Below are 25,478 nucleotides of genomic sequence, written 5' to 3'. Positions count from 1 at the left end.
TTTTCCTCATTCCACCACCATGTCTCCTTGTCATCCTTCCTCTGTCCCAATGTGATACCAAGCACCTTTCTAGCAGTCTCCCTTACTAGCTCTGCTGTAGGTACCCAGCTATTTGGTAACTCTTCACTGCCACCCAGTGCCTGTCTTAACTCATCCCTGAACTTGCCTCACAATTACCACCATTTGATCCTTGGTGCTGCCCTCACACACCTCCTCCTCTTTTTGATCACCAACGTCATCCTACAAACCACCATCCTATGCTGCCTAACTACACTTTTTCCGGTCACCACTTTACAGTCTCCAATCTCCTTCAAACTGGCCCTCCTACATAAGATATAATCTACCTGTGTGCAACTTCCTCCACTCTTGTATGTCACCCTATGCTCCTCCCTCTTGTTAAAATACGTATTCACCACAGCCATGTCCATCCTTTTCGCAAAATCCACTACCATCTGACCTTCTGCATTCCTTTAACACCATACCTACTCATCACTTCCTCATCCTCACTGTTCCCTTCTCCAACATGCCTACTGAAATCTGCTCCAATCACCACTCTTTCACCCTTGGGTACAGTCATCACCACTTCATCCAATTCACTCCAAAATTTTTCTCTCTCATCCATTGCACACCCAACTTGTGGAGCATATGCACTAACATTAATCATTACACCATCAATTTCCAGCTTCATAATCATCACTCTATCATACACCCTTTTTCACCTCCAAAACACTCTTCACATACTGTTCCTTCAGAATAACTCCTACGCCATTTCTCCTCCCATCCACACCATGATCAAATATTTGAACCCACCACCGATACACCTAGCCTTACTGCCCTTCCATCTGGTCTCTTGCACACACAATATAGCAACCTTCCTTCTGTCCATCATATCCGCTAGCTCTCTCCCTATACCAGTCATACTGCCAACATTCAAAGTTCTGACCCTCACTACCACAGTCCTAGCCTTTCTCCTCTCTTCCTGCCTTCGGCCATGCCTTCCACCTCTTCTCCTCCTTTGGCCAACAGTAGCCCAATTTCCACCAGCACCCTGTTGGCCAACAGTACTAGTGGCGGTCGTTAACCCGGGCCTCGACCGATCCGGTATGGAAATATTAACTGGTGACTACATGATAAGATTTGGCAAAGTTTTACGCCGGATGCCCTTCCTGACGCAACCCTCCCCATTTATCTGGGCTTGGGACTAGCACAAAGAAATGCACTGGCTTGTGCATCCCCAGTGGCTATACACACACACAATAAGCGAGAGAACAAGGTCCTAACTAAAACGGACCTGTGAAATATCAAGGTTAATATAAACTAGCACACGGGATACCAAAACGAGAACGAGGGCCAACAAGTTCTCAACAGAAATACCTCACAAAGAGGATTACCGGTTTCAAACAAATGCCCTACGCAGACAGTCTCAAAAAACTCCAGTTTTACTCCATCGCATATCGCCTACTCAGAGGCGATCTCTGCCCAACATACAAAGCTATGTCAAACCCAGAACTGTTGGACATGCTCCACTTTAAGAAATCCCAACCCCTCCGAGCTACACGGTCTAGAGACCCAAACCTTGTCACCACAATAAACAGAACATGCTGGAGGGATAGATTCTTGTCCCGGAGACTTCCCATACTCTGGAACAAACTACCTATCTATATCAAACAAAGCTCCTTATTAGCACTCAAGAGAAATCTTGATGATTGGATGGGAGATAGGAAATTCACCCCGGGGATCACTTTTGTGGCTCTGCTTGACAGGGGCACAGGAAAATAATTTTCTTGGGTGGCAAAAGCCAGGGTACCGTTTGGCTAGGCTTACATAGGCCCTAGGGCCAATAACCTAGTACCTACCTATGAACCACTAACTAATTTAAAGAGCAAAACACACAAACACTACTAAACACTACCTAATAATAAGATAACTAGCTATATAATCAGTAAAGCGATAAAGAGAAAAAATTTGAACTTAGCCACGGCCAAGCAAGAAGCACTTCTGAACTCTTAGACACAGCAAATGAGATCTGGGGATTGCACTAGTTCACTATGGGATACCTACCTAGACACGAACCAACTAAGAGACTTTGAGCTTTGTAATAGGCCGAGTCGGAGCAGAGGATTGGCTCCGAACCTGTATGTAAGAATGAAGGCAAGATAGGACTACAGAACATCATTTTCTAGTGGTTCCTGCTAAAACTAGGGTAGCTAGTAGGTGTAGCATAGTAAAGCTGCAGGTTTGCTACATCTGTGTCTGTCTGTAGTGGCTGTTTGTTCTGAGCTCATTTTCTACGCCATCTTAAATTGGAAATGGCCTTACTGCACTCTAGTGACAGGATTGTGTTGACTGGAACCTGTCTGGCCTCTTGTGGTTGGTCTAGGGCTTGGAATAAGCATCCTCATTTGGTCCTTTTGAACGTTTTTAAATTTTTTCAAGTTTTTACCTTCTGGTATTTAAGCCCTGTATTTGAGTAGGTTTCTATTTGTTTGCACGTTGCGCAGCATTATGCACTGCCTGGCAATTGTACGCCATAGCCGTACATATTAATTCAAGAGTTTTTCCCTTAGTTACAGCTGTAGCACATTAGTGTAGCCCTCATCATTAGTACTTTGCCAGTTCTAAACACAGCTAGTGAGCTGAAACCTATTAAATTACCAGAACTGGCAGAAATATCCATCCACTGAGCTCCTCCTTGATCAATCCTGAAAAGCCCCCTAGTGACAACAGTCTTCAACCTAGCATTAGGGATAGTTGGACCACCCTTGTTTCTCCTGCCAACCTTAAATTAGCTAACCCTCAGCACATGTGCATGTCCATTGATCCCACTCCCAATTTTAAGAAAGATATTGATACATTCTTACAGAGAGCAGTGGAGGAAGGGATTATCAGTAAAACTATTAGTTTACATCTTACTGTGAGGGATCCTGGCAAACAGTATTTATATTTGTTGCCGAAAATTCATAAGAGCTTAGACCAGCCCCCAGGTAGACCCCATAGTCTCTGGAACTGGTTCATTAACTGAACCATTATCGGCATATTTGACTCAGTATCTGCAACCTTTGCTACTACTTACTCGGGCTAGGATTAAAGACACTACCCAATTCCTGCAAACTGCATCGGATTCCCAACTTGAACCTAACTGGCTTATGTGTACACTTGATGTGAAATCCTTACATACCAGTATACCTCACTGGCCAGTGTTACAAGCTTTGGAATACTGGTTAAATAGAGCTGGTCTGTATACACCTGGATTTAATACACTCATCTGTATGGCTGAGCACGTCCTAATCAAAAACATTTTCTATTTTCAGGGGGGTTGTTATTGGCAAACCTAGACGACAGCTATGGGGGCTTCTTTTGTCCCCATTTGTGCAGACCTTTTTATGGGGTACATAGAAGAACTAATTTATAATGAGGCCCATAACACATCTACTTGCCTGAAATCGACATATGGAAGAGATTCCTGGATGATTGTTGGTTGGTGTGGCGTGCGGATATTGAATATCTACAGGAGTTTGAACAATATTTGAATGATAACAAGTGGGGTATTGAATTTTTAATTTCTCATAGTTATGAGGAAATTAATTATTTAGATGTCAAGATTGTGAGACAACCTGATCACACCTTGTGCACCTTGGTGTACAGAAAGCACCCTCAATATAATAATTTATTGTACGCTTCTAGTCTACACCCCACATATACAATTAGAAATATTCCCAAGTCCCAATTCTTAAGAATTAGAAGGATTTGTTCAAAAGAGGAAGATTTCAACAGCTCCAAGCAGGATCTCACGTGTAGATTTCTCCATAGAGGTTATAGGGTGGGAGACGTTATTACAGGCAGGGAGTGGGCTTCTAAACAGCCTAGGGCTCAATTGTTAACCTATAAGGAGATGGATGATCCATAAGGAATCCGATAAATTGAGATTAATAACAACTTATGGTTGAAATGTTAATTTGTTAAGGAATGTTGTTAGTAAACATTGGAATATTTTTGATGGCCAATGCAGAATTGAGTCGTATTTTGCCAGAATATTGTCAGTTTTCTTTTCATAGAGGGAAGACACTGGGTTCCCATTTTTCATATTACAAACGTTATTATGTAAACAGGAATCTTAGTAATCAGTTAACTATTACAGGGGAGAAACTAATAGGGTCTTTCCCATGTGGGCATTTCTCTTCATGCCAATATATTTTTAAGTCTAAATAGTTTTCCAGTCAGCATACGGGTCAAGTACATGACATTAATTTTTAAGCTAACTGTGGATCGGACTGGGTCATTTAGCCAGTTGTATCTGCCCGTCCTTTTATGTAGGAAAGATGTCCAGACCCCTCTGTTTGAGAATATCTGAACACGAGTGATATTCGTAACAAACTCATTACAAATGCCTTAGACAGGCATTGTCAATCCCATCCCACTGCTACATTTAGGTTTACCATTATAGATAAGAGTATGGGGAGATAGAAAGTGCGAGAGGGGTTGGCATTCCATACTTAACCACAAAGAAATAAAGTGGATCATTAAGTTAGGTGCGCTATTTACACTAGGGCTCAATGATAAATTATAGTGTAATTTCAAAAAGGGGGATATGACATCACAGGAAGTGAGGTTGAATGTGTATATTTAAACAATTCACTTTGTGTTTTGAATTATCACTGATTAAGGCTCTGTGCTGAAACCGGCTTGATCTTTTTGTTTTACAATAAAGATTTAGTGAATGTATCTGGTCTGGTGCTGGCTTTGTTTGATTTTCGGATTTGTATGTGGCCGTTTGCACCTGCCGTACTTGCAAGATACCATTTAGCAACGCAGAGAAATAACCCCCTCAGTGCCTCCAGAGTTGGACAGTCAGGCACCACTTCAGGAGCACTGACAGGGCCTATCAGAAAAGGAATCTCTATAAAGCCTTGGTGGGCCCCATCTGCCTCTAGGGTGCTGATTACCATTAAAATGTTCTCTTCTGCTTTTGGACAAATTATCTCCCCTCAAATCCTGGAAAGGTCCTTGAGAAAGTACAGTTGTGTACACTTACCATAAATGTAGACGTTCGACTGTATTCACTGTTGCAGTCATCACACTTGGGTTATCTGCCTGTAGGTAGCCCTCAGTTGGCCCGAATACCAGAGTCATAGTATTTCTGAGTCAGATGCTGTCGCTTCTTCCATGACGTCAGGTCATCAGGGGTATTAAACAGGCAGCCGACACCATTACATCAGTTTTTCTTGCCCCAAATGTCAGGAGCCCCCAAATAGGGAGCTAGTATATGGTGGGGAACACCACCGGTAAAAATTAAATACCAGTGCCATTAGGAATAGCCATAGAGAGGAGAGATAGATAGAGAAAGCCAGGGGGTAACAGTGAATACACTCTAACATCTACATTTATGGTAAGTGTACACAACTGTACTATGTTCTTCATGTTTCACTGTTGCAGTTATCACACTTGGGTTGATTCCCAAAGCTGAGGAAGGGTGGAGGCAGTCAAGAAGTGTTAGGGCTGGCTAGTAGGCCTTGCAAGACTGTTTGCAAATCCAGCCCTGGATTTGGAAAAGATAGGCAAGTGGTAATGCTTGGTGAAGATGTGTACAGAACTCCAGGTTGCATCTTCCAGAATGTCCCTGGTAGGGACTCCCCTGAGGTAGAAGTAGCCCTAGTGGAATGTGTTCTGACCCCCTGAGGGGTTGGTTTTCCATGGTGCTTGTAGCAGAAATGGATGCAGTGTGCTATCCATTTGGAAATGGTTTGTTTTGAAATGGCCTTATCCTCTGGCCCTTTAGCAAAGCTGACTAGCAGCTGGTCAGATTTTCTGAAAGGCTTAGTCCTATCAAGACAGAACCTGAGCTGTCTGTGCATGTCCAAAGAGTGCAGGATCCTTTCCCCTTTATTCTGAGGGTTAGGGAAGAAGGTTGGTAAATGGATGGATTGGTATAGAGCCACACTGGACACCACCTTAGGCAAAAAGGACAGATTAGTCCTGAGGAAAACCCTGTCAGCATGGAAAATAATGAAGGGTTCCACAGCCATTAGTGCCTGTAACTCTAACACTCTTCTAGCTGAAGTTATGGCTAAAAGCAAAGCTGTTTTCCAAGACAGGAATTTTAACTCTGCTGAAGCAGCAGGTTCAGAAGGGGGGAGCGTGAGCTTTTCCAGTACAAAGTTAAGGTCCCAGGCAGGGGTGGGTGCTCTCCTTGAGGGCCTTAAGTTGTTAGCCCCCTCTCAGGAACTGTTTGATGAGAGGGTGAGAAAATAACGGTGGCTCAGTATTATAATGAGCCGAGATGGCAGAGGCATGAATCTTAATGGAGGAGAAGGATAGGTCTCTGTGGAGTAGCTCTGCTAGGTAATACATGATTAGAGGTAGGGAGGGCACTGCTGTGTCCTTTCCTTTAGATTGAGTCCAAGAACAATATCTTTTCCACTTTTCAGCATGGGATTTCCTAGTACTAGGCCTTCTGGCTTCAAGAATGACGTCCAGCACCTGTTTGCTGAGGGTTGCTGGTGGGGTATTCAAGGGATAAGCCAGGCTGCAAGGTTTAGGATTTGCAATTGTGGAAGCAAAATCTGTTCCTCCTGCTGAGACAGCAGGGAAGGAGTCTGGTGTAGGTGCCAGGGTAGCACCATTGTCAGGCTGCACAGGAGTGGGTACCAGTGTTGGCGTGGCCAGTCTGGGACAATCAGAATTGTCCTTGGCGTGTCTTGTTTTATTTTGAGTAGTACTCTTGAGAGAAGGGGCAGAGGGGGGAAAGGCATAGATTGAGAGATGTTCTCATTGAAAGGACAGGGCTATCCACCTTCCAGGCCCTGCTGCGAGGGTTCCTGGTGCAGTATTTGCTTAACTGGTGGTTCTCTGGGGAGGCGAGAGATCCACCTCTGGTGTCCTCCACCTCTGGATCAGAAGGTTCAATATGTTGGGCTCCAATTTCCACTCGTGTGGGTCTAGGAGATTTCTGCTTAAGTGGTCTACCAGTGAATTTCGTTTGCCTGGCAAGAATTGACCTTATAGATAGACTTGTTTACTCAAGGCTGTGTTCCACAGTGCCATGGCTAGACTTGTTTACTCAAGGCTGTGTTCCACAGTGCCATGGCTAACTTGCAGAGTGGGTAAGAATGGGTTCCCCCCTGCTTGTTTATGTGCCACATAACTGTGGTGGTGTCTGTTTTTATCAACAGCTGTCCTGGGAAGGATTAGGTATCTGAAGTCCGTCGGAGCATTCTGTGCAGCTAGCATCTCTTTTTGATTGATGTGCAGAAGAATCTGCCTTGGGCTCGAGTGGCCCTGAATGCATTTTGCCTGCCACGTGAGCCCCCTATGCATAGTCTGATGCATCTGTTGTCAGTGTTTGGGCAGCGTGGCATTGAGTGAAATGCAGTCCCTTGTTGTGGTTGCATACTTCTGCCCATCAAAGGAAATCTGCCCTTGGACAAGGTATGATAGGAATGACTGTTTCCAGGTCCTGAGAATGCTGGCAACAAAGACTTTTTAAGTACAACTGAAGTTTCCTCATATGCACTCTTGCATATGTTTGTAGAATACATGAGGCCATGAACCCTAGGGCTTGCAGTATTTTTCATACAGATAGCTGGGTTCTGGTGGCCATTTGTTTGAAGTAGTCTGTCAGACCTGTTTTTCTGAAGTTAGAAATGCCATCTGGGAAGTTCTGTCCAAGCTTTCTCCCAGGAATACAACCTTTTGACTGGGTACCAGTTGAGATTTCTTTTCATTGATGGTGTACCCCAATGAAGTGAGAAGACTTTTTACAAATGCCAGGTGCTGAAGCAGCAATTCCTGACTGTCTGCCTGAAACAGGCAGTCGTTGGATATTTCTCTGCCTGCAGTATGCAATGGCTGGAGCCAACCATTTTGTGAATACTCTGGGCGCAGTAGATAAGCCAAAGGGATGACTCCCTTATGGGGCTGTGCAGATAAGCTTCTTTTAAATCTAGAGTGACCAACCAAGCATCCTTGGCTAGCATAGGGAGAAGATGTTGCAGGTTAAGTATCTAGAATTTTGGGACCACCAAAAAAGTGTTGAGGATTGAAATATCCAGGATTGGGTGCCAAGAGTCTGGGTACCAGGATCAGGAAAAGTCTGGAGTAGAAACCCTGACCCCTTTGTTCTACTGGAACAGGCTGAATAGCTCCGATATTGAGCAGGGAAAGTACTTGCTTTTGTGCCTCTGCCCACTGGTTTGGTCTGGAAACCCGCTTGGGGTTGGCAGCAAATGAAAGTAGAAGCTGTACCCCTGGGATACAATGTTGAGGACCCATCGGTCCTAAGTGATGGACATCCAGTTTTCTGCATGAAGGGCAAGTTTTCCTCTTAGGGGCACAAGCAGTTGGGCAGGGCTGGGAAGTAGATTTGAGAAGCCATTGTGAACTTTTTCCATAGGGGGAGGTGGCTTACCACTCCCTGTTTTTGGGGTGGGGGCACTCCATTGCTTAGATCTCTGCATACCCTGAGACTGTAGCCTGGGTGGCCTGTTCCCCCTGGGTCTTGTCTAGGAAGGCCTGGAAGGGGTTGGAAAGGACCAGTGTTTTGAAGGGCAATGCCTACTGAATCTAGGTGGTTGCACCTGTAAGAATTCTTTAACAGTTTGCATAGATTTAGCTTTTTCTTCCATCTTTCCAAGAACTTCTTCTGCTTTGGTGCCAAACAAACAGTCTTAATTTAAAGGAGCGTCTAGTAATTTCGATTTGACATGATCTGGCAAGTTTGCTCCTTCAGCCAAGCATGTCTTCTCAGTACAGAACCAGTGACTGCAGCCCTGCAAGATGCTTCTACGGCTTCAAAGCCACACTGCAAAGTATGCTTACTAACTTGGTTTGCAGAATGCATTAGCTCTTGTAAATCTTTATTTTCTGCATAATCTGGAAATACCATTTTTTGTTTAATCAGTTCCATAACATGTTGCTGGTGCTTCAGCATGTGAAACTGGCAATTCAATGCCCTGATAACATGAGTTGCAGAGGTATAGACCTTCTTACCCCATATCTGTCTAAAGCTCTGGAATCCCTGTCCAAAGGGGCAGGAATTTTGGCTGTAGTAGCCTTAATACCTTTAGGTTCCTGGGAAATGGTCTCTGGATTAGCAGTAGGATTCTTGAAAAGAAACTTATGGGAATCAGGTACTCTGTAGTACCGGTCAGGTTTCCTAGGGGCCAACGGTAATGTGCCTGGAGTAAGACTGGATTCCATAAAATCATTATCTACAACATCCAGGACAGGTGGCACAGCTAGAGGCCTGTGCTGAGGCAACTCTAAAAATGCTCAGTCTCTTTTTGGACTGAGGGTAGTCTTGACATTCCCAGTGGAAATGCCCTCAAAGTATGTAAGGTTTCACCAAAAGAAAAATCCTGTGGAGGGGAGGCAGAGGGAATGGATTCCTCTGCATCTGAATCCTCATAGGTTGATAAGGGCATGTCCTGATACTCAGAAGGGTCAGAGTCATCGGACTCCTGGTCTGTAGAATCAGAAGGTAACTCAATTCTTTGTCTCTTAGCAGGGGAAGGCTGGCTTCCCCTATTAAGCGTAATAAGGTCTTCAGCCATTCTAAGCATTTGTTTTTGTGGCATGGGAGCTTAAGCATGTGCTTTGGTCGTCTGTTTTCTAGGCGTAGTGCGTACTCTGGGCCTAAGAAACTCAGTAGTTTTGGCTAAAAAAGAAGTTGTCGGTTTGATACGGACATCAGTAGGACAGAATACACATTCAGGAGCCGGTGCCTGCACAGCGGCTCCAGACCCATCCAAGGTAGAGACATCCACTGGTTCCATGGTTCCATAGTCAAAGAAGCATCTTGTGGCATACCGAGCTCCGAATGGGTCTCAGCAGAGGCCTGCGAATCCATAGAAGTGGGCATCAGGTCTGCAAAGGCACCTCACTGAGTACTGGCGGACTGGCGACTAGCTTAACAGAAGCTTCGTCAGCAGTTTTGGACCTATGCGGTCTCTGTCTATCTTTAGGTTTCTTCGGGAGATCGGTAGTCGGATGGCTTAACAAAGCCATTTTGGAATACGGAGAATGACAGTGAAAGAATTTAGAGACAAATATAGCCCGATAACAAATAGCTTGGGCATTACACAAGAAACAAAACCGAGAGCGAGGGAAGTCATGGCCTGGACCTAAAAAGGTGATGCAATAAGAATGAGAATCTGTGTGAGGTATTTGCTTTCCACAGGCAAGACAACTGTTAACTTTTTCTGACATGGTTAGAGCAAGAAAAAAGGATCCCCAACGGGGTTACTTAGCATTCAAAGACTTCAGGATTATCAACTCAAAAACGAAAATTTCAGGTAGCGGCCAACGGGCACTTGCGAACTGCTTCTGCTTCGGGCTCCTCCTTGGCAAGAAAGACTGATGTAATGACGTCGGCTGCCTGCTTTATACCCCTGTCGACCTGACATCATGGAAGAAACGACAGCATCTGACGCAGAACTACTAAGACTCTGGTATTCAGGCTGACTGAGGGCTACCTGCAGGCAGATAACCCAAGTGTGATGACTGCAACAGTAAAACACGAAGAACATCCCCATCTTCTTACCACCTCCTTTGTTTCTACAGAAGGTCTATTGAGGGGTAGAAAACTTGATTTCTATGGCAGTCTTTCCTTCTTGTTCCCTGCAGGTAAGCATGTCCTTAATTGATGGGCCAGACAAGAAGTACCATCAAAGGAGACATTGACAAAGGACGTCTTGAAGGACTCAGAAAATCGCACAGCCGCATCCAGGCACGTCTCCTTATGGCTATACCGGAACTGGCTGCTTGTGACATACCTTCCACAACATGGGAGGTCAAGCCTTAGAGACGCATTTGAAATGGAGAGTAGAGTGGCCAGTTGAGAGGAAGCCTTTTTAAAATCCTCAGCAGATACACTCTGACAGACTATTTGATTAACTCCTTAAGTCAAGTCTCTCTGTAACAGAGTGAAATATGCCAAGTAGTTTAAAGACTTCAGCACAAAAGCAGTAGAGGCAAACACCCACTTTCTAAATCTGTCCATCGCTCTGGACTCCTTTGTTTGGTGGATGGACAGAAGAGCTCTGTTCAGCTAGCTCCTTCTTGGTGGCTGCCTCCACCACCATAAATCAACTGGGACTCCCTTGTTCCAGAGGGGTCTATCAGCGGTAGGGGCCAGAAATTTGTCCATGTCCTTGGGAACAGGTTCGAAAATGTCCAGTTTCTTCCAAGCCCACCTGGAAACCAAGTCAATCAATTCATCCACCTGAGGGGGGCACACAAGATGTAGATGGTGCAGAACCAAAAGCCTCCAAATGCACTGATTCTTCAGGAAAAGGAGAATGGGAAGAACAGCCACTTTTCTGTTTGAGGATCTCAAGAATATGTCCAAAGGAGATATCAGGTGGTGATCTGGGGGATCCCTTTCCCTTATCAAAATCGGTGTCTTCTGTGACAGACTCCACAGGAGAGTCTGTCTCCCCTCTTACACTTCCTCTTCTGAGGGACCTCCTCTGTCCAATATTTGGGAGATGTATCAGAAGAGGGGGGAAAATTCCTCTAGAGGAACTGTTTGGAGCCTTCCCGGAACTGGCTGTCCCTGTGGGGTAGATCTGATGGACTCAAAGCTCAGAGCCAAAGATGGGAGTTGGGTATGATCTGAGATGACAGAAGATGGCTCCCTGTGAAAAGAGAAAGCCCTTTCTATCACCTTTAAGGCTGAAGAACCAAGGGAATCCTCTCCCTCCATCACCAGAGCTGAAGCTGTTGAGGCAGGTAGGTCGGTGTCACCCCCAGATCAGAGCTGTCCAGGGCCAAGGCTCAGACAGGAAGGGACGTATCCAACAAAATTGGAGCCAAGCCTAACCCCTCAGACCCTGTGCCTACATCCAGGATCTGAGACCCGCTCTGAACTGAAGGTATCAGAGCAGAACCAGCCAGGGACACTATCAGAGTCAAGGAAAATACTTTCCTAAGATCTGACACCGAACCTCTCAGGGATCTCATATCCTGGGACTCCGAAACCCCTGGTCGGATCAGAGAATGAGAGAGAATGGACTTAGTAAGTGCACTCACAGATCCAGGGGGGGGGACGTTTGCAGGACCCCCATCTGGACCTGAGCCATGAGAAATTTCTGCATCATCTTATACACGTCAGCCTCTGACAGGCTCCTAGAAGACCTGTAAGACGCTGTGGATGAGGGTCTGAGTGTTTTTTCTGAGTCTGGAAGATTTGGCCTGGCAAAGAAAGACATACTAGCTTAATGGTGTACTCCAGAGTACAGCTCCTGCAGGCACATCCAGATCTAGAACCAGAGGTCTTGGAATCCGATGATGAGGTAGAAGGAAGTGGAGAAATTACTATCGGAGTCGAGACTGTAGGATCTGAGAGGTGTTTAGGATCTAAAGGAAGGTTCCCAGGTTTACGATCCAAAATGGTCAGACCGGAGATTTTCTGATTCTTCTCCAATTGCTCAGACGGAAGCTCAGGGGAGATTTCAGTGGAGACCACTTTTTTGTTTCCAAGGAAACAGACTGTTGACTTGGTGGGAATTTGAGCCCCAAAAAAGCATGCAAAAGACCTCCAAGTATTAACTTATTGTGCCTGTCCAGTTAATGTTCTGGGATTAAAGGTAGAGGATACTAAACAAGCTGCAATGAGGAGATCAGGTCCTAAACAACAAACACTTTTTGTGGGCATCCGAATTGGGGATCTTATGTCCACAAAAAGAGCATTTCTTGAACCCTGTTGGTTTCTCAGATATAGCAGACTACAAACAATTCAAATCCAGACAACCTTAAAGCAAAGCAATTTTGTTTTAATATGAAAAGTCCAACAACACAATAGCCACACTAGAAAAAACACCCAAAGAAATATGATAATTAACACCAGCTATGGTATGATATAACTACCTAAAAAAGTAAGGAAATTATACCCACAAAGGTATTTGACAGACACTACTGAAGTAGAAGAGTAAAGGATACAGACTCCTAACCACACTAACTTCTAACGCCCAGCAAATGCTAAGAGGGAGGAAAAAAGGAAATAGAAGGGCTAGCGAAAAAATTTTGACCCAAAAACAATGACTTGCAGCTAGAAAGCGGAACCTGCATCTAACCACAATGGTGGCAAATGAGATCTGGGGTGTTGGGGATGGTATGAAGCATTATGGGTAGAGAGTAGCTCGAGAGTTGGATCCAAAGTCTAATGCATGCAGCCGAGTTGGATCCAAGGATTGGATCTGAACCCATTGGTGAGGAAGAATAAAAAGGACAACATCAGATCAGGTAACTAAAGATGTTTATAACAAATACTGAAGCATGCATCAGAGACTTATTTTATTATGCAAAGTTAAGCTTGCATACCACATCCAGCTGCACAATTAGGAAATAAAAGGAAAAGCGCTCATTTGACATGTCAGTATTACAGATGGAACATTCTGCAAAGAAATAATTAAACCCCAAGAGAGACTGTAGCCTTTTTTTTTACTACATTAAGTTTAATGATACAGCTTCTAAATAGTAGTGTTTGACTACGGACAAGTCTAATGGATTTTTATTTGATATGGAGTAGCAGAATTGTGTCTATATTTTCAAGTTTTTTTGGATGGAAGCAGTCTTTTACACTGGGCAGGTTTAACTACTGACATCCTACAATTAGGTGCTTGGAACTGTGCTATGTTATTTTCCTTCTGACTTTACACACTGCTAACTGAAAAAATAATGTATGTAGAGTTTACTAGATGTACTACTACAAATGTTAGAATGAGACACAAGGCCACTATGTACATTGTTTTCAGCTGTGATACACATAATACAGTCAAAGTTGGGATACGTTAAGCCTTAAATGGACTGTTAGCAACTTTATCTTCTTCCTAGTAACAAAGATGGTGTTTTCTTTTGTATAAAAAATACTAATAATGACATTTCTGAACTGGAGATGTGCAATGTTTCCAATCGATGATAAAGTATATCACTGAATATTCAAAGTTATCTAACCCTGCCACTAACCCCAAAGCACCCCCCCCTCAGGAAACTGGTTAAGCAGTCCTTCCAACTGATCCCTCCAAGTCTTTATCTACCTCCCTTTTGTACAGCTTTTATCTAGAACCTGAGGAGAGGAAGAATCTGAACAGAAAAGCCATTACTAGTTGCTAGACCCAGGAAGAGGCTGGACAGTGATGATTCCAGATTGCAAGGCCATAGATCTGCACTGTGAGACCAGGGGAACCCTCCTCCCTCACTGTGGATACCCCAGAACCACCTGGTATAGATGTTCTAACCGGTTTACTATTGAAAATGCGAACGGCACTTGGGCGACAGTCGGATAGTCGAACGTATAAGGTCGTAAACACGGATGTCGAAGACATAATAATCAATCTAGGAACGGTTTTAACATGGGTCGAGGTAGGGAAGATGTTTGTAGTAGGGAATAATACTGAACACCTACCTCGACCCATGTTAAAACCGTTCCTAGATTGATTATTTTGTCTTCGACATCCTTGTTTACGACCTTATACGTTCGACTATCCGACTGTCGCCCAAGTGCCGTTCGCATTTTCAATAGTAAACCGTTCTAACCACTTGGCCTGCATTTAACAAAGTTTTTGGAATCTGCAAAACAGTGAAAATTCTTATCACATGGCTCCACTCCACACTGTATTCTTTACACCAAAAGCAAAGTTTGCCTATGCTCAAAGACCTGTGTTAGTTATTGTAAACGTTTTGATTATTCTTCAGTTCACCTCTTGATGGATTTTAACTCCGTGAGCATAAAAAGACTATATTCAAAGTTCTGAGGTCCCAAACTGCACTTACTTTTCCTCTCCTACTTGGGCACACTTCCATGAGCTCTGTAAAAGTGAGGACCGTGACTTACATACAGAGAAACAGCTTACAGTGGAAGTATGTATTTTTCAAAAAACAATGGGAGTCACCTAATGTGATTCTAAACGGCTACCTCTCCTGTATATAAAAAGGTCTGTCTTCATTAGGAAGAGTGGGGACTGGCCACAAAAAACATGGATATAAGCATCATAAAAAAGCAGGCACTGTAATTATTTTTTGCAAAACAAGAGAAGATTAATTCTTAATGATGTCTTTCAGCAAACAGGACTGGCTTTTGGTCGACTGGTGCCCTAAGCAAAAGGTCTCCACAGTGCCCCCCCCACCACTCTGTGCCTCTATCCTGGTCTACTTACACCATCCAGATTACTGGAAAAGAGCCCCTGCTAGAGCGGTGCCATAGGCGACCTCCTAGTTGGCCTATGCCTAAGGCCGGCTATGTCAACAAATTTAAGCACCATAACATGAGAGGCTGTGCCTGCTTTTAAATGTGATACAAGACTTGATAAGAACAAGTTAAGACTGGACTCTGCAATAAAGTTTTCATAACATGCTTTAAGGAATAACTGCCAAGCATGGGCAGGCACAGACTCTCATATTACATGGGATACAAAACAGGTTAATAAAGTTTGTCAACAACCTGGTAAAAAGTAGGCATTTCCAATGATGAAACTGCAACCACTTTATTAGATGGACCTGATGACGTTCAGGCAAAAGTGTTTTCTTTAACATCGTTCTATAGTGGTTATTCATGGAGTGCAGTCATGTTTGAATTCTTCTTTTTTGTGTGTGTTAGAAATAAAAATAACCCGTTTGAATGAGGCTGCACAGGCTACTGAGATGGTAAGCCCTCATTGGTCCTTCAGGTATATTTAAATGATGGACTAACCTCTAAGCTATGGGACTGGCTCCTTGTTTTTCCATTTCTCAGACACTGCTCCAAGTAGCTACCCTGGACCCTTCCACCATCATCTAACTACCTTTAAATAACTGACCTGTTGAATGTAATGTATTAGGATAAGAAAACCTGTCAATCTACTTAACTGAATAAACTTGAAACTTCAACAAGGCAACTTTATTCACAGGTGTTTACTAGGATAATGACCCAAGGACCTTTTTAAGCCTAGCCATGCATCCCAAATCTCTGACAAGTTCCGATATCCTTGATAAGTGTAAACAGGGGTTTGGGAGATGAACCATTTACAGGTTGCCTGTGTCCATTAGAGACAGGTGCCAAACCAGGGATGAATTTCCGGCTCCCCATCCAACTGTCCAAGTTGCACTTGAATTGGGTTAGGGAGGAACTCTGCTTCACATGGATGGGGAGTTGTTCCACAGACGGGGTTAGTCTGTGGGATACATATCTCTTTTGCCAGCAGGTTCTACTTAAATCACAGGCAAGGCTGGTCTTTAAAACGGGTAATTCTGGTACTGTTTGTTTTGTGGATATGCAGGAGGTCCAGAGTGGGGTCTGACAATGCCCAGTATGCCAGGCATAGATCTCCCCTCAAAACCCTGTAGGAGACAGAATACAGGGATTGGGCCTTGAGGCAGTCTGCATAGGACATTTTACTTACACCCTTTATTCTTTTAGTGAGGAACCACTGTGGACGTTCCAGTTGTTGGATATGCCTGGTTAGGTACATACCGAAAGGGGCACTGTACTCAATGATAGGTCTGATGAATGCCAAATACAGTGGAACAAGGACTTCCTTGGACCTAGATGCCATACCTTTGTCTACACGTTGCCCAACACAGAATGATTTCCTCACCACTGTAGACACGTCACAGTCAAAGGCTAGATTACTATCTGTGTGTGTCCCTAGGTCCCTCACTACTGGGTCAACTCTAAGGAATGTGTTGTCACTATGACAGTTACCAGGGGATTGATGACTTCCCAAAGAATACTATTATGCATGTCTTGGCATTTAGTTTTAGTCCATGGCTCTGACACCAGTTGTTTGTCTCTGTCGGCCATTCCTGGAGAACATCTGTGTCAGTGTGGGATTCAATGACAGCTCCTAATCTCCAATCATCTGCAAATTTAGTCAGCCAGAGACCACTGACATTAGCAATGATGCATGAGAAGTAAATGCCATAAAAGAGCGGTCCAAGGACTGATCCCGGAGGGACTCCACTTGTGACTGGCCTCTCTGTAGAGGTGGACTCCCCAATTCTAACTTCCTGGGTCCTGTCTGTGAGCCAGTTGGCTATCCACTGGGTGACATATAAGTTTGTACCCAACCTCTTGAGTTTATCAACAATGCCGGAGTGGGGTATTGTGTCAAATGCCTTGGCCAAGTCAAGTTAGGCAGTGTGAACCATTTTCCCCTCACCCATTGCTTTGGTTACCTTCTCAAAGTCGTCCACCAAGTTGAGTAGGCATGATCTGCCCTTGACAAAACCAAACTGGGAAGGGTCAAGTATTTGCAGGTTTATTATACCGCTACTGATCATCTCCATGAAAATTCTTTCCATGGCTTTACATACAAGACTAGTGAGACTTATGGGTCTGTAATTTCCAAGGTCTGTAGATGGCTCATCTTTGTGCAGAGGGAAGACTGCTGCCATTCTCCATTCATGAGGTACGAAGCCTGTTTCGAGGCTACAGTTAAAACAGTAATTCCTGAGGCCCTGATAGGTCAAATTTCATGCTGTTTAGAAGGCATCCTGGGATACTGTTTAGGCCCATTGATGCAGTGTTATTAGTCTGAGAGCATTAAGGACCTGTTCTCTAGTGATAGTAGGGGGAGTTGTATTTGAGGGTATTTCCCAAGGGAAGGTTGACGGGGAGAGAGGGGTAAATTTGGAGCTGAATTTATCAGCCAAGGGTTTTTTTATATCTTGTGGCTCATTATAGATGGCGCTGTTTACAATGAGCTCTGCACACAACTTTGCATTGCCTTTGTCATTGTTGACAAAGCTAAAGAAAGCTTTGTGGTTGTTCTTCGCCTGGGAGGCCAAACTTACCTCAAATTTGGCTTTGGTACACTTTACTTGTTCCCTTAATTTAATGATGGTGCTTTTATCCTGCTGGGTGCTGCACCTCCTAATTTTTGCCAAGATGTTCTTCCTTCTGTTATACAGCCTATTGATTTTGTGATTCCACCAGAGTGGCTTGTTTTTTGAGTTAGTTCTGTACTTCTTACTGGTGGGTACAGCTGCCTCTATGCACCTCTTACCATGCTTGTACAGGGTTTCTGTGAACAGTTCTGCACAGGCAGCAGTGTTCCCAGGGTTTATGGGGGTTTGGAATTTTCTCAGGTTATCATTTAATAGTAGGAGGTTAGCCTTAGAGAAGTTCCTGAATATTCCAGGTTTAGCTGGGGGTCCAGGTTTTATTTTTACTTCAAATGAGACCATTCTGTGGTCTGACCTTACCAGGGAAGACGTTACAGTAGGGATTGCGCAGCACTCTCCCATATTAGTGAGGCCCAGACTCAGTATGTTTGCACCCCTTGGTTGGTGTATTGACTATCTGGTCCAGGGGAGTGTTGTGTTTGGAAAATCCAGGAATCGCTGTGCATGCCCGTTTGGTGTTGTAGAGGATTCCCAGTTAAAATTGGGGTAATTAAAGTCACCCATGAATATAGTACTGGGATAGATGGTTAGTGTTTCTAATAAGTTCAAATACATGCTATAGGTTTCCTGGGTCATAGAGGGGGACCTATAGTTTGCAAAGAAGTGGTATTGGATTTCACTTATGGTGATTTGAACATGGAGCAGCTCAAGTGCATTGTCCTGTTTGACCAGCTTTAAAGTATATTTTTTTATGTAAATAGAGACACCTCCATCTTTAGTCCCTGCCTGTGAAGTACCTGGTCCAAAAATGTCTGGAAGGCATTATAACATTGCACTGTTGGTGTGCTCTCCACAGCTTTAAACTATGTCTCAGTGACTGCACAAAAGTCAGCATTCTCTAAAGTGAAGAGAGCTTCTAGGAAGTGAAGTTTTTTGTTTAGACTCCTAGCACTGAGCAGTAATACTTTTAGATTTTCTTGGTTTTGATTTGCTATGTCGGAAGTACTGTCATTTTGGCATTGCCTAAAAAAGGCATTATGGGAGAAGACAATGTTTTAGCCAATATTCAAAAACCTAGAATGGAGATGGGCAGGCCATCCCTGGCAAAGCAGCGTGGTCTGCTATCTCCTTCCATGCTGACAAATACTGCACCCTCTTAGAATGACACCAGAAAATTATTAAAGTCAATCATCTTTTGTTTGCATTGTGCATCATCCTTGGAGAAGATAAAATGCTGCTCAATGCTAGACTGATATTACCCTGAGACACATATCCCGAGAACTCCATGATGTCTCTCTTCATACAGTCTAGGAAGGTACGTCTTGGGTCATTTACTCCCAACAAGGACTACGACTGAGTCATATTGGTACTTGTGGTCCAATGACCTGAGTGCATGCATAATGTGGGGGATCCTAGCCCCTGATAAGCAACTGACCGTGACTTTCTCCTCACTCAGCCTGGTGAAAGGAACATCAGTGTGTCACATGATGGAGTCTCCAATGACTAGAATGTTGTACTTTATGGTGGCTTGCCTTATGGTCTTAGAGGTAGAGGATCCATGACATACAGCTCTAAGTGTTGATGTGGGTGTTGTTTTGAAAGAGCGCATTTGGGGCTGCTGAGGGTATCTATTATGTGTGCTTTGTCTAGGAGGTCTTTGTGGTTTAGGAAGGTTACATTTAAGTGCCTCAGCATATATGGGTCAATATATCTGCTTTGAATTGTATGTGAAGGGTGCAGCATGTGTACTACTGACAACCTTACTGACATTAGGAGTACTTTTATGCGAGAGCTTTGCCTCTACTGACATTGTGTAATAAATATCTCTCATACCATATCAGTTTGAGAATTAACTGGTTGTCAGTAAACATGAGGCAATTTCTACATTGCCTTAGGTTGCCCGTATCCACCAAGCTGGAAAAGGAGACAGTGGAGAAAGTTCATATCCATGGCAATAAACCCTTTTTTATTGATTAGGAGAGTGGGAGTGAGAATATCGATGTCAGGAGTATCCAGTTTGCAACTATGGGGCAGTGCTTTTCACTACAAAAAGGTTTTCCTAATATGCATACCCTGAAAATTTAAGGATGACTTACTTAGGCAGATATTTTGAAGTTAGAAACAAATTAAACAGTACTTACTGAAAACACAGAATTAGCTTGTCAAGAATGATGAAAACAGGGGATTCACATGAATGGCTACTGCCTGGCTACTACTAATGCTGGTCTCACAGCAGCTCCACTCTGCTGGGATACAATAATGCTCCTTCTCTCATCAGCAGAAAACAGAAGCACTAATCCCAAGATGACTACTGACAGGCATAATGTGGGCTCCAATAACTAGTGGTCTTGCAATAGATGTTAGGCAAGGTGAAAAAATGGGTTAGTATCCTAAACACTGCAATATGCGCTAAGCAGTTAGATATGAAAGGGGGTAACTTAAGTTTTAGCTAAGTAGAGAGCCACTGATTTTAAGAGAGCAAGATAGATTGAAAGGGGATGGTCGGTGGCCAGCAAATTTAAATAGCTGAAGGGGAGTGATTTCACAAAATGATATTCACCCTACAGGAAAAGTACAAGAAAGACAGTCTCCTAGATTTGCTAGCTAAAGTGATTTTATTTGGTCTAATCCTTTATACTCTGATTCTAAATATTCAAATTTGTGATATGCAATGCCTTAAGAGGGTCATGCATGATGATTCCATTGCATAAGTATATTCTATTTAAAATTAAAATGGGCAAGACTGATGATGATGTAGTATGTGAACTAAACTCTCTTAGTTGAACTTTGTTGAAAACTATAACAAAAATGGTTTACTGTACTTCGCTACAAATTCTTTAGATATATATAGTAACAAATTCATATAATCTGTTGATTTCAGTCCCGTATTAATTACAAATGTGCTACACAAACTAGGTTAGGATTTTATGTCCACTATTACTGTTGTGAAATGGAGCAGAGAGCCATAAATCTAAAAGTTATTTGCATTTTATTTGCACGATAGCAGCTGCACCGTATGAGAAACTAACAATATATAGATTATGGGTGAGTTAACAATATACAATTTTGATACAAGAGCAGAACCTATGGGGAGTAATGGTAGTTAACTTGGGATTTAGATTGCATTTACAGGATCACTTAAATACTAAACACATCCCCTTGGCCAAGGAGATTAATTTCCACTACTGCTACTACTACAAATGCTCTCAGGATTTTTGCTGTCCTTTTAAGCATTTTTGTTCTAAAATATAAGTGCTCATCACTTGCCTAAAAATTATTTTCTCAGAAAAGGTACAAGGTGGGAGACTTTCAATGGACTACTTATCCCACAGTTAACCTTCTGTTGATGATGAGCTTGTGAATTTTTCCACAGGAGGAACCAACCTTGCTTTTTGCACATACAGAAATTAACAGTCTTCTTTATGCAGAAATGAATGAGCCTCAAAATCTTGCTAAATAAGGGGTCATTGAGAAGTTGGGGAGGGGGCACATTTTGTTATCCTTGTCCACTTCAGGGCAAGGACATCAGATTCAACTACTCTGACTATGCTGAGAGGAAAAGAAGGCACCTCTTAGTTCCAGCTGCAGCAATGGGTTGCTTGTGCTTTAATGATGCATAAAGTTAACTGCAAAAGTTAGATGGCAGTTGGGTATCATATGCGGGGGGGGGGGGTACACTCAAGAGATCTACAATGGGTAATGCTCTGGCATCACTGAGGTGTAATCTTCACCAATAAGGTCAATTCCCGGAAGACTGAAAACAAAGAACAAGAGAATCCTCAGGCCCATGGAGTGGGGGCACAATAACAGCTGCAACAATCCTAGCCTATGAGCATAACAAACTGCAGAAAGTGAAAAAAAAAAATATTCCCTAGGGCTTGAGATTAATCAAACACCTCACAGTGTGCAATGCCAGATTTTCCTTTGTTTGAGCAGACAGGCTGCCTTCTGACATTGGTCTATCAAGTGTGGACTGACTGCTACTGAAGTCCATTGCTTAACCCCTCTCCTTCAAGATGGAAATGCCTTTTTGGTCCATGTCACTTACTAATGTGGGTGTGGCAAGCTTGATTTCTTCATAATCAATGTCAGAGTGCAACATGGGTAGAATTGTTTTTACAGCAGGCTTAAAAGATGAAGCCCCCCCACACACACACACACACAAAATCTGCTCTAGGAAGCCGTTTGCTATCTGCTCTGGAGTGGAAGGCCTCAAGGCACAATCCTCTGTGTTGACAGAGATATAGGCAGGGTGAGAGATCTGAAATTTGTCCATGTCATCTGCAAATGACTCAGTCAAAATGTTGGCATTTCTGGCAGTGTAAAATGACGAGCAATATTATTACGTGTTCCCAAAGACAGTACAGGCAAGTGCTAGTATTGGTTTACATTCGTTATCTGCAGACTTCAGAAAGACTGGCAGAACTTTCCTCAAAAGATTATTACGATTAAGTGCTAAACTGTGTGAAAGACAAAAAAAGAACTAGGAAGCAAGTTTCTAGATCCTACAGCCTAGCCGAGGTCTGACATTTTGACATGTGCCCTTCAGCAAAGAATCCAGAAATTAAAAGAATTTTGCCAACATGAACCTTAGCATCCATACTTTGCAACACTTAAATGGTCCACTGATGGTAAAAAAACATTAGCTTTAAACATTTTTTTTATTTTAAACATAAGCTTTAAATGTTAAAATGTTTTTAAGTCCACTCATAAGGTCACAAGTTTGGAATGTATTGTCTTTAATCAGAAAGATACCACAGAGATTTATTTATTGACATGAAGTGAAGCAGAAATCGGGTCCCTCTCTTCAACACCAACTAAATAAGAGACAGACTAGTACTGATGTCATGCACGAGACACTGACAAATAGAAAGACTAAATTATTTTAAATATTAGAATTTTTACACCCTTCAGATTAAAACAAGATGGGACAAAAGAATGGAAAAAAATAAACCAAATCTTATACAGGCATACAGAGTAAAGAAATCTTTGCTACCATACCTGGTAATCCTCTTCGATAATGAAGAGATTGTTTAGTGCTTCATTTACTGACTTGTTATTGTGGTTCTGTACAGAGCGCAAATATGGCTTAACTAATGGAAGCTGTTTGACCTAATGAGAATGAAAACAGTAAATATTTGGTTATTCATCAGTCCTCTCTTTGCTCAAGTGCTTCATCGGTATCACAATGTACAAAATCTACTGACTTACAACCTGTTGGCATTTCCATAATTAGTAGCAACTTCTCTCTAACATTTCACCTACAATTAAGTTTAAAGCCTAAGTGTATTGAAGATACCAAAATACGTCACAAACTTACCTGCAATATACTTCTGTACGTACAAAAATAGCTCAAACTACTTACTCTCAAAAACAAGCTGCCAAGATATGGTCAAAACAAAGAACAAGTACTAATACTATATCCATGCAAATCTTCACCACCAATTAGTGGCCTTAAGTTTTACCTTGGAAAAGAAGTTGACTGCTCGTGTATGGTCAAGCCGAGGACTCAGTACCATAAGCAAATCATTCAGTAACATGGGTCTAAATTCCAAATAAAATTGGATTGCTTTATAATATAGCTCAACATTGGCCACCTGAAAAGAAATGGACAAAAAGAAAAATAAATATTACCTTCTGGATGAATACTGATCAAGGAACAGTATTTAAGTTGGTAAGCAAACATTTTCACAAATTCAGACTGAAATACTGACAATCTTTTTATGTTAGCACGTGCATTTAGATAACCCTATTCAAAACACTATGCCCCTGAACTACTAAAAAGATTTCTATATCATCCATATACTGGTCATTCTGGTCAACTGCTTATTCTAATTTTTTTTCATGAACAGCTACACTGTTTTTCATGTCTGCTGAGCTTTCAATGTATACATTTTAGAAATATCAAAAATATAAGTAGTTAGCATGGATGTGAAACAATGATACTCTGTGAAAACTGGTAGATGCTTGTAGTTTTAAAAGCAACAATATGAAGGTAAAAAGTAAATGAATAGACTAAAACGTATATGAAAGTCATGAAAAAAGAGGATATTAAATTAAATAACATAATATAAAGTTGGGGTAGTGCATAACAAGGAAATCTGCTTTGATTGGTTACTTAAAAATTAGCTGCAACAGGAGAGTACTTATAGACATCTTAACACCCCTTAAGCAATGGGGTACCCCCATAAGCTACACAGGTGGTGGATTCCAAAGAATGTTCTTGAAAGGCAAAACTGCAAGTCCTGGATAAAACAAGATGCACCTTTGGAATCAACAGCAGCTTCTAGGAAGCAAAGCAAAAGGACAGGAATAGAGATTTTCAATGAGGGGTCCTAAGAACCCTCTGGATACTGAAACATTTGACAGAGAGCTCTTAATGTTAAATAGAATGCCTTCTGACTCTGGAAGGATCAAGTGTGTCCATCTACAACTCACTCACAGAGTCAGCAGGTGTAAAGAAGCAATCAAATGCAAGTCACTTAAATGGCAGAAATAAACTGAAAAAATATCACCGTTCTCTAAAGTATCCCAAGGCAAAAACAAAAATGGCAGAAATGGTAATGTAACTTTGCAACTCTGATTCATTCCCTTGGTAGGAGTCAATTAAACCCAATGTTTTAAATCAAATTAATTTAAAAAATGATAACGTTACCACCATGTCTTAAGAAAATAAATAAATTGGTGCTATTTCCACAGGATCTGTTTACTTATTAAATGATTTACAAATATGGAATTAAAATTCCAAAATTAAATGGCCACACCACTAGTAGTGGTGCTCCATGAATAGCACTGGATGATTCTATAGGGTTTCAACGCCACAAAAAATTGAGAAACTAGACAAAAAACTCCTTCAGACAGGGAGAAAACACGTCGTTATATGGCAACATGCAAATCTTTCAAAAGGCAGACAGTGAAGGTACCAAAAACTTGTACTGTTCAATGACAACACTACAAACTATCAAGTACAGTTATGGTCAAGTATGCTTGCCATAAAAGTTAATCTGTGAAGAGTAAATGGTATTAACAGTATATCACACAATCTGTCTTTACCATGTAGACTTCTCCTAGCCTGAGTTTGTAAAACTTGAAGCTTCTTTCCATATAGGTACGAATGCTTGATTACAGGTATGCATATGGCACACACCCTCTCTCTCTCTCTACATATATATATATATATATATATATATATATATATATATATTTATATATATGTATACAAACACACACACACACACTAATTTTGAGCAATATTCCCTTTTAGTTCCTAGAGGTAAAATTCTCTGAAAGAGCAAGATGGATGCAAAAGACAAATGCATAGAATCTTTGCATAAAGAGTGTAAGTGGAACAATATCTGTCCAAGGAATGATTATTTACAACAAACCACAAAATGCACATTTACAGTACAAGTTGAAATCTCATTAGAAATTAAACACAATAACAGCAGTTTATAAACAAATGAATCCAGAAAAGCTTTCATGATAATCAAGTATTAAACATAATAAATGCTACACACTTATGGGAAACTGCAGAAGATGCTCCTTAGAAAAAAATGGTAACTCGAGGGCTAGAAGTTAATACTCAAAAATATCCTGGTAGTTGTCTACTGCACGTAGTGTAAAGGCAGTGTCTATATGTATGCATATATCTGTACATACGT

At 42.2% G+C, this 25,478-nt stretch overlaps 1 protein-coding gene across 1 annotated transcript in view; it reads right to left on the bottom strand.

The window, feature by feature from the left end:
• The window catches only part of CLTC (clathrin heavy chain), a 2,794,584-nt gene that overhangs the window by 437,129 nt on the left and 2,331,977 nt on the right, over window positions 1-25,478 (bottom strand). The window contains exons 33-34 of the mRNA XM_044054892.1: window positions 23,283-23,414; window positions 22,819-22,929 (exon numbers count right to left, since the gene is read on the bottom strand). Of these exons, the coding sequence (XP_043910827.1) occupies window positions 22,819-22,929; window positions 23,283-23,414 (243 nt within the window). The remainder of the gene's footprint in view (window positions 1-22,818; window positions 22,930-23,282; window positions 23,415-25,478) is intronic.

This window comes from Protopterus annectens, chromosome 13.part0 (assembly GCF_019279795.1).
Source record: "Protopterus annectens isolate FY-2018-M chromosome 13.part0, PAN1.0, whole genome shotgun sequence".
Taxonomy (NCBI): domain Eukaryota; kingdom Metazoa; phylum Chordata; order Ceratodontiformes; family Protopteridae; genus Protopterus; species Protopterus annectens.
Note: the sequence above shows the minus strand (reverse complement) of the source record. Positions and strands in the feature narration are given on the sequence as shown.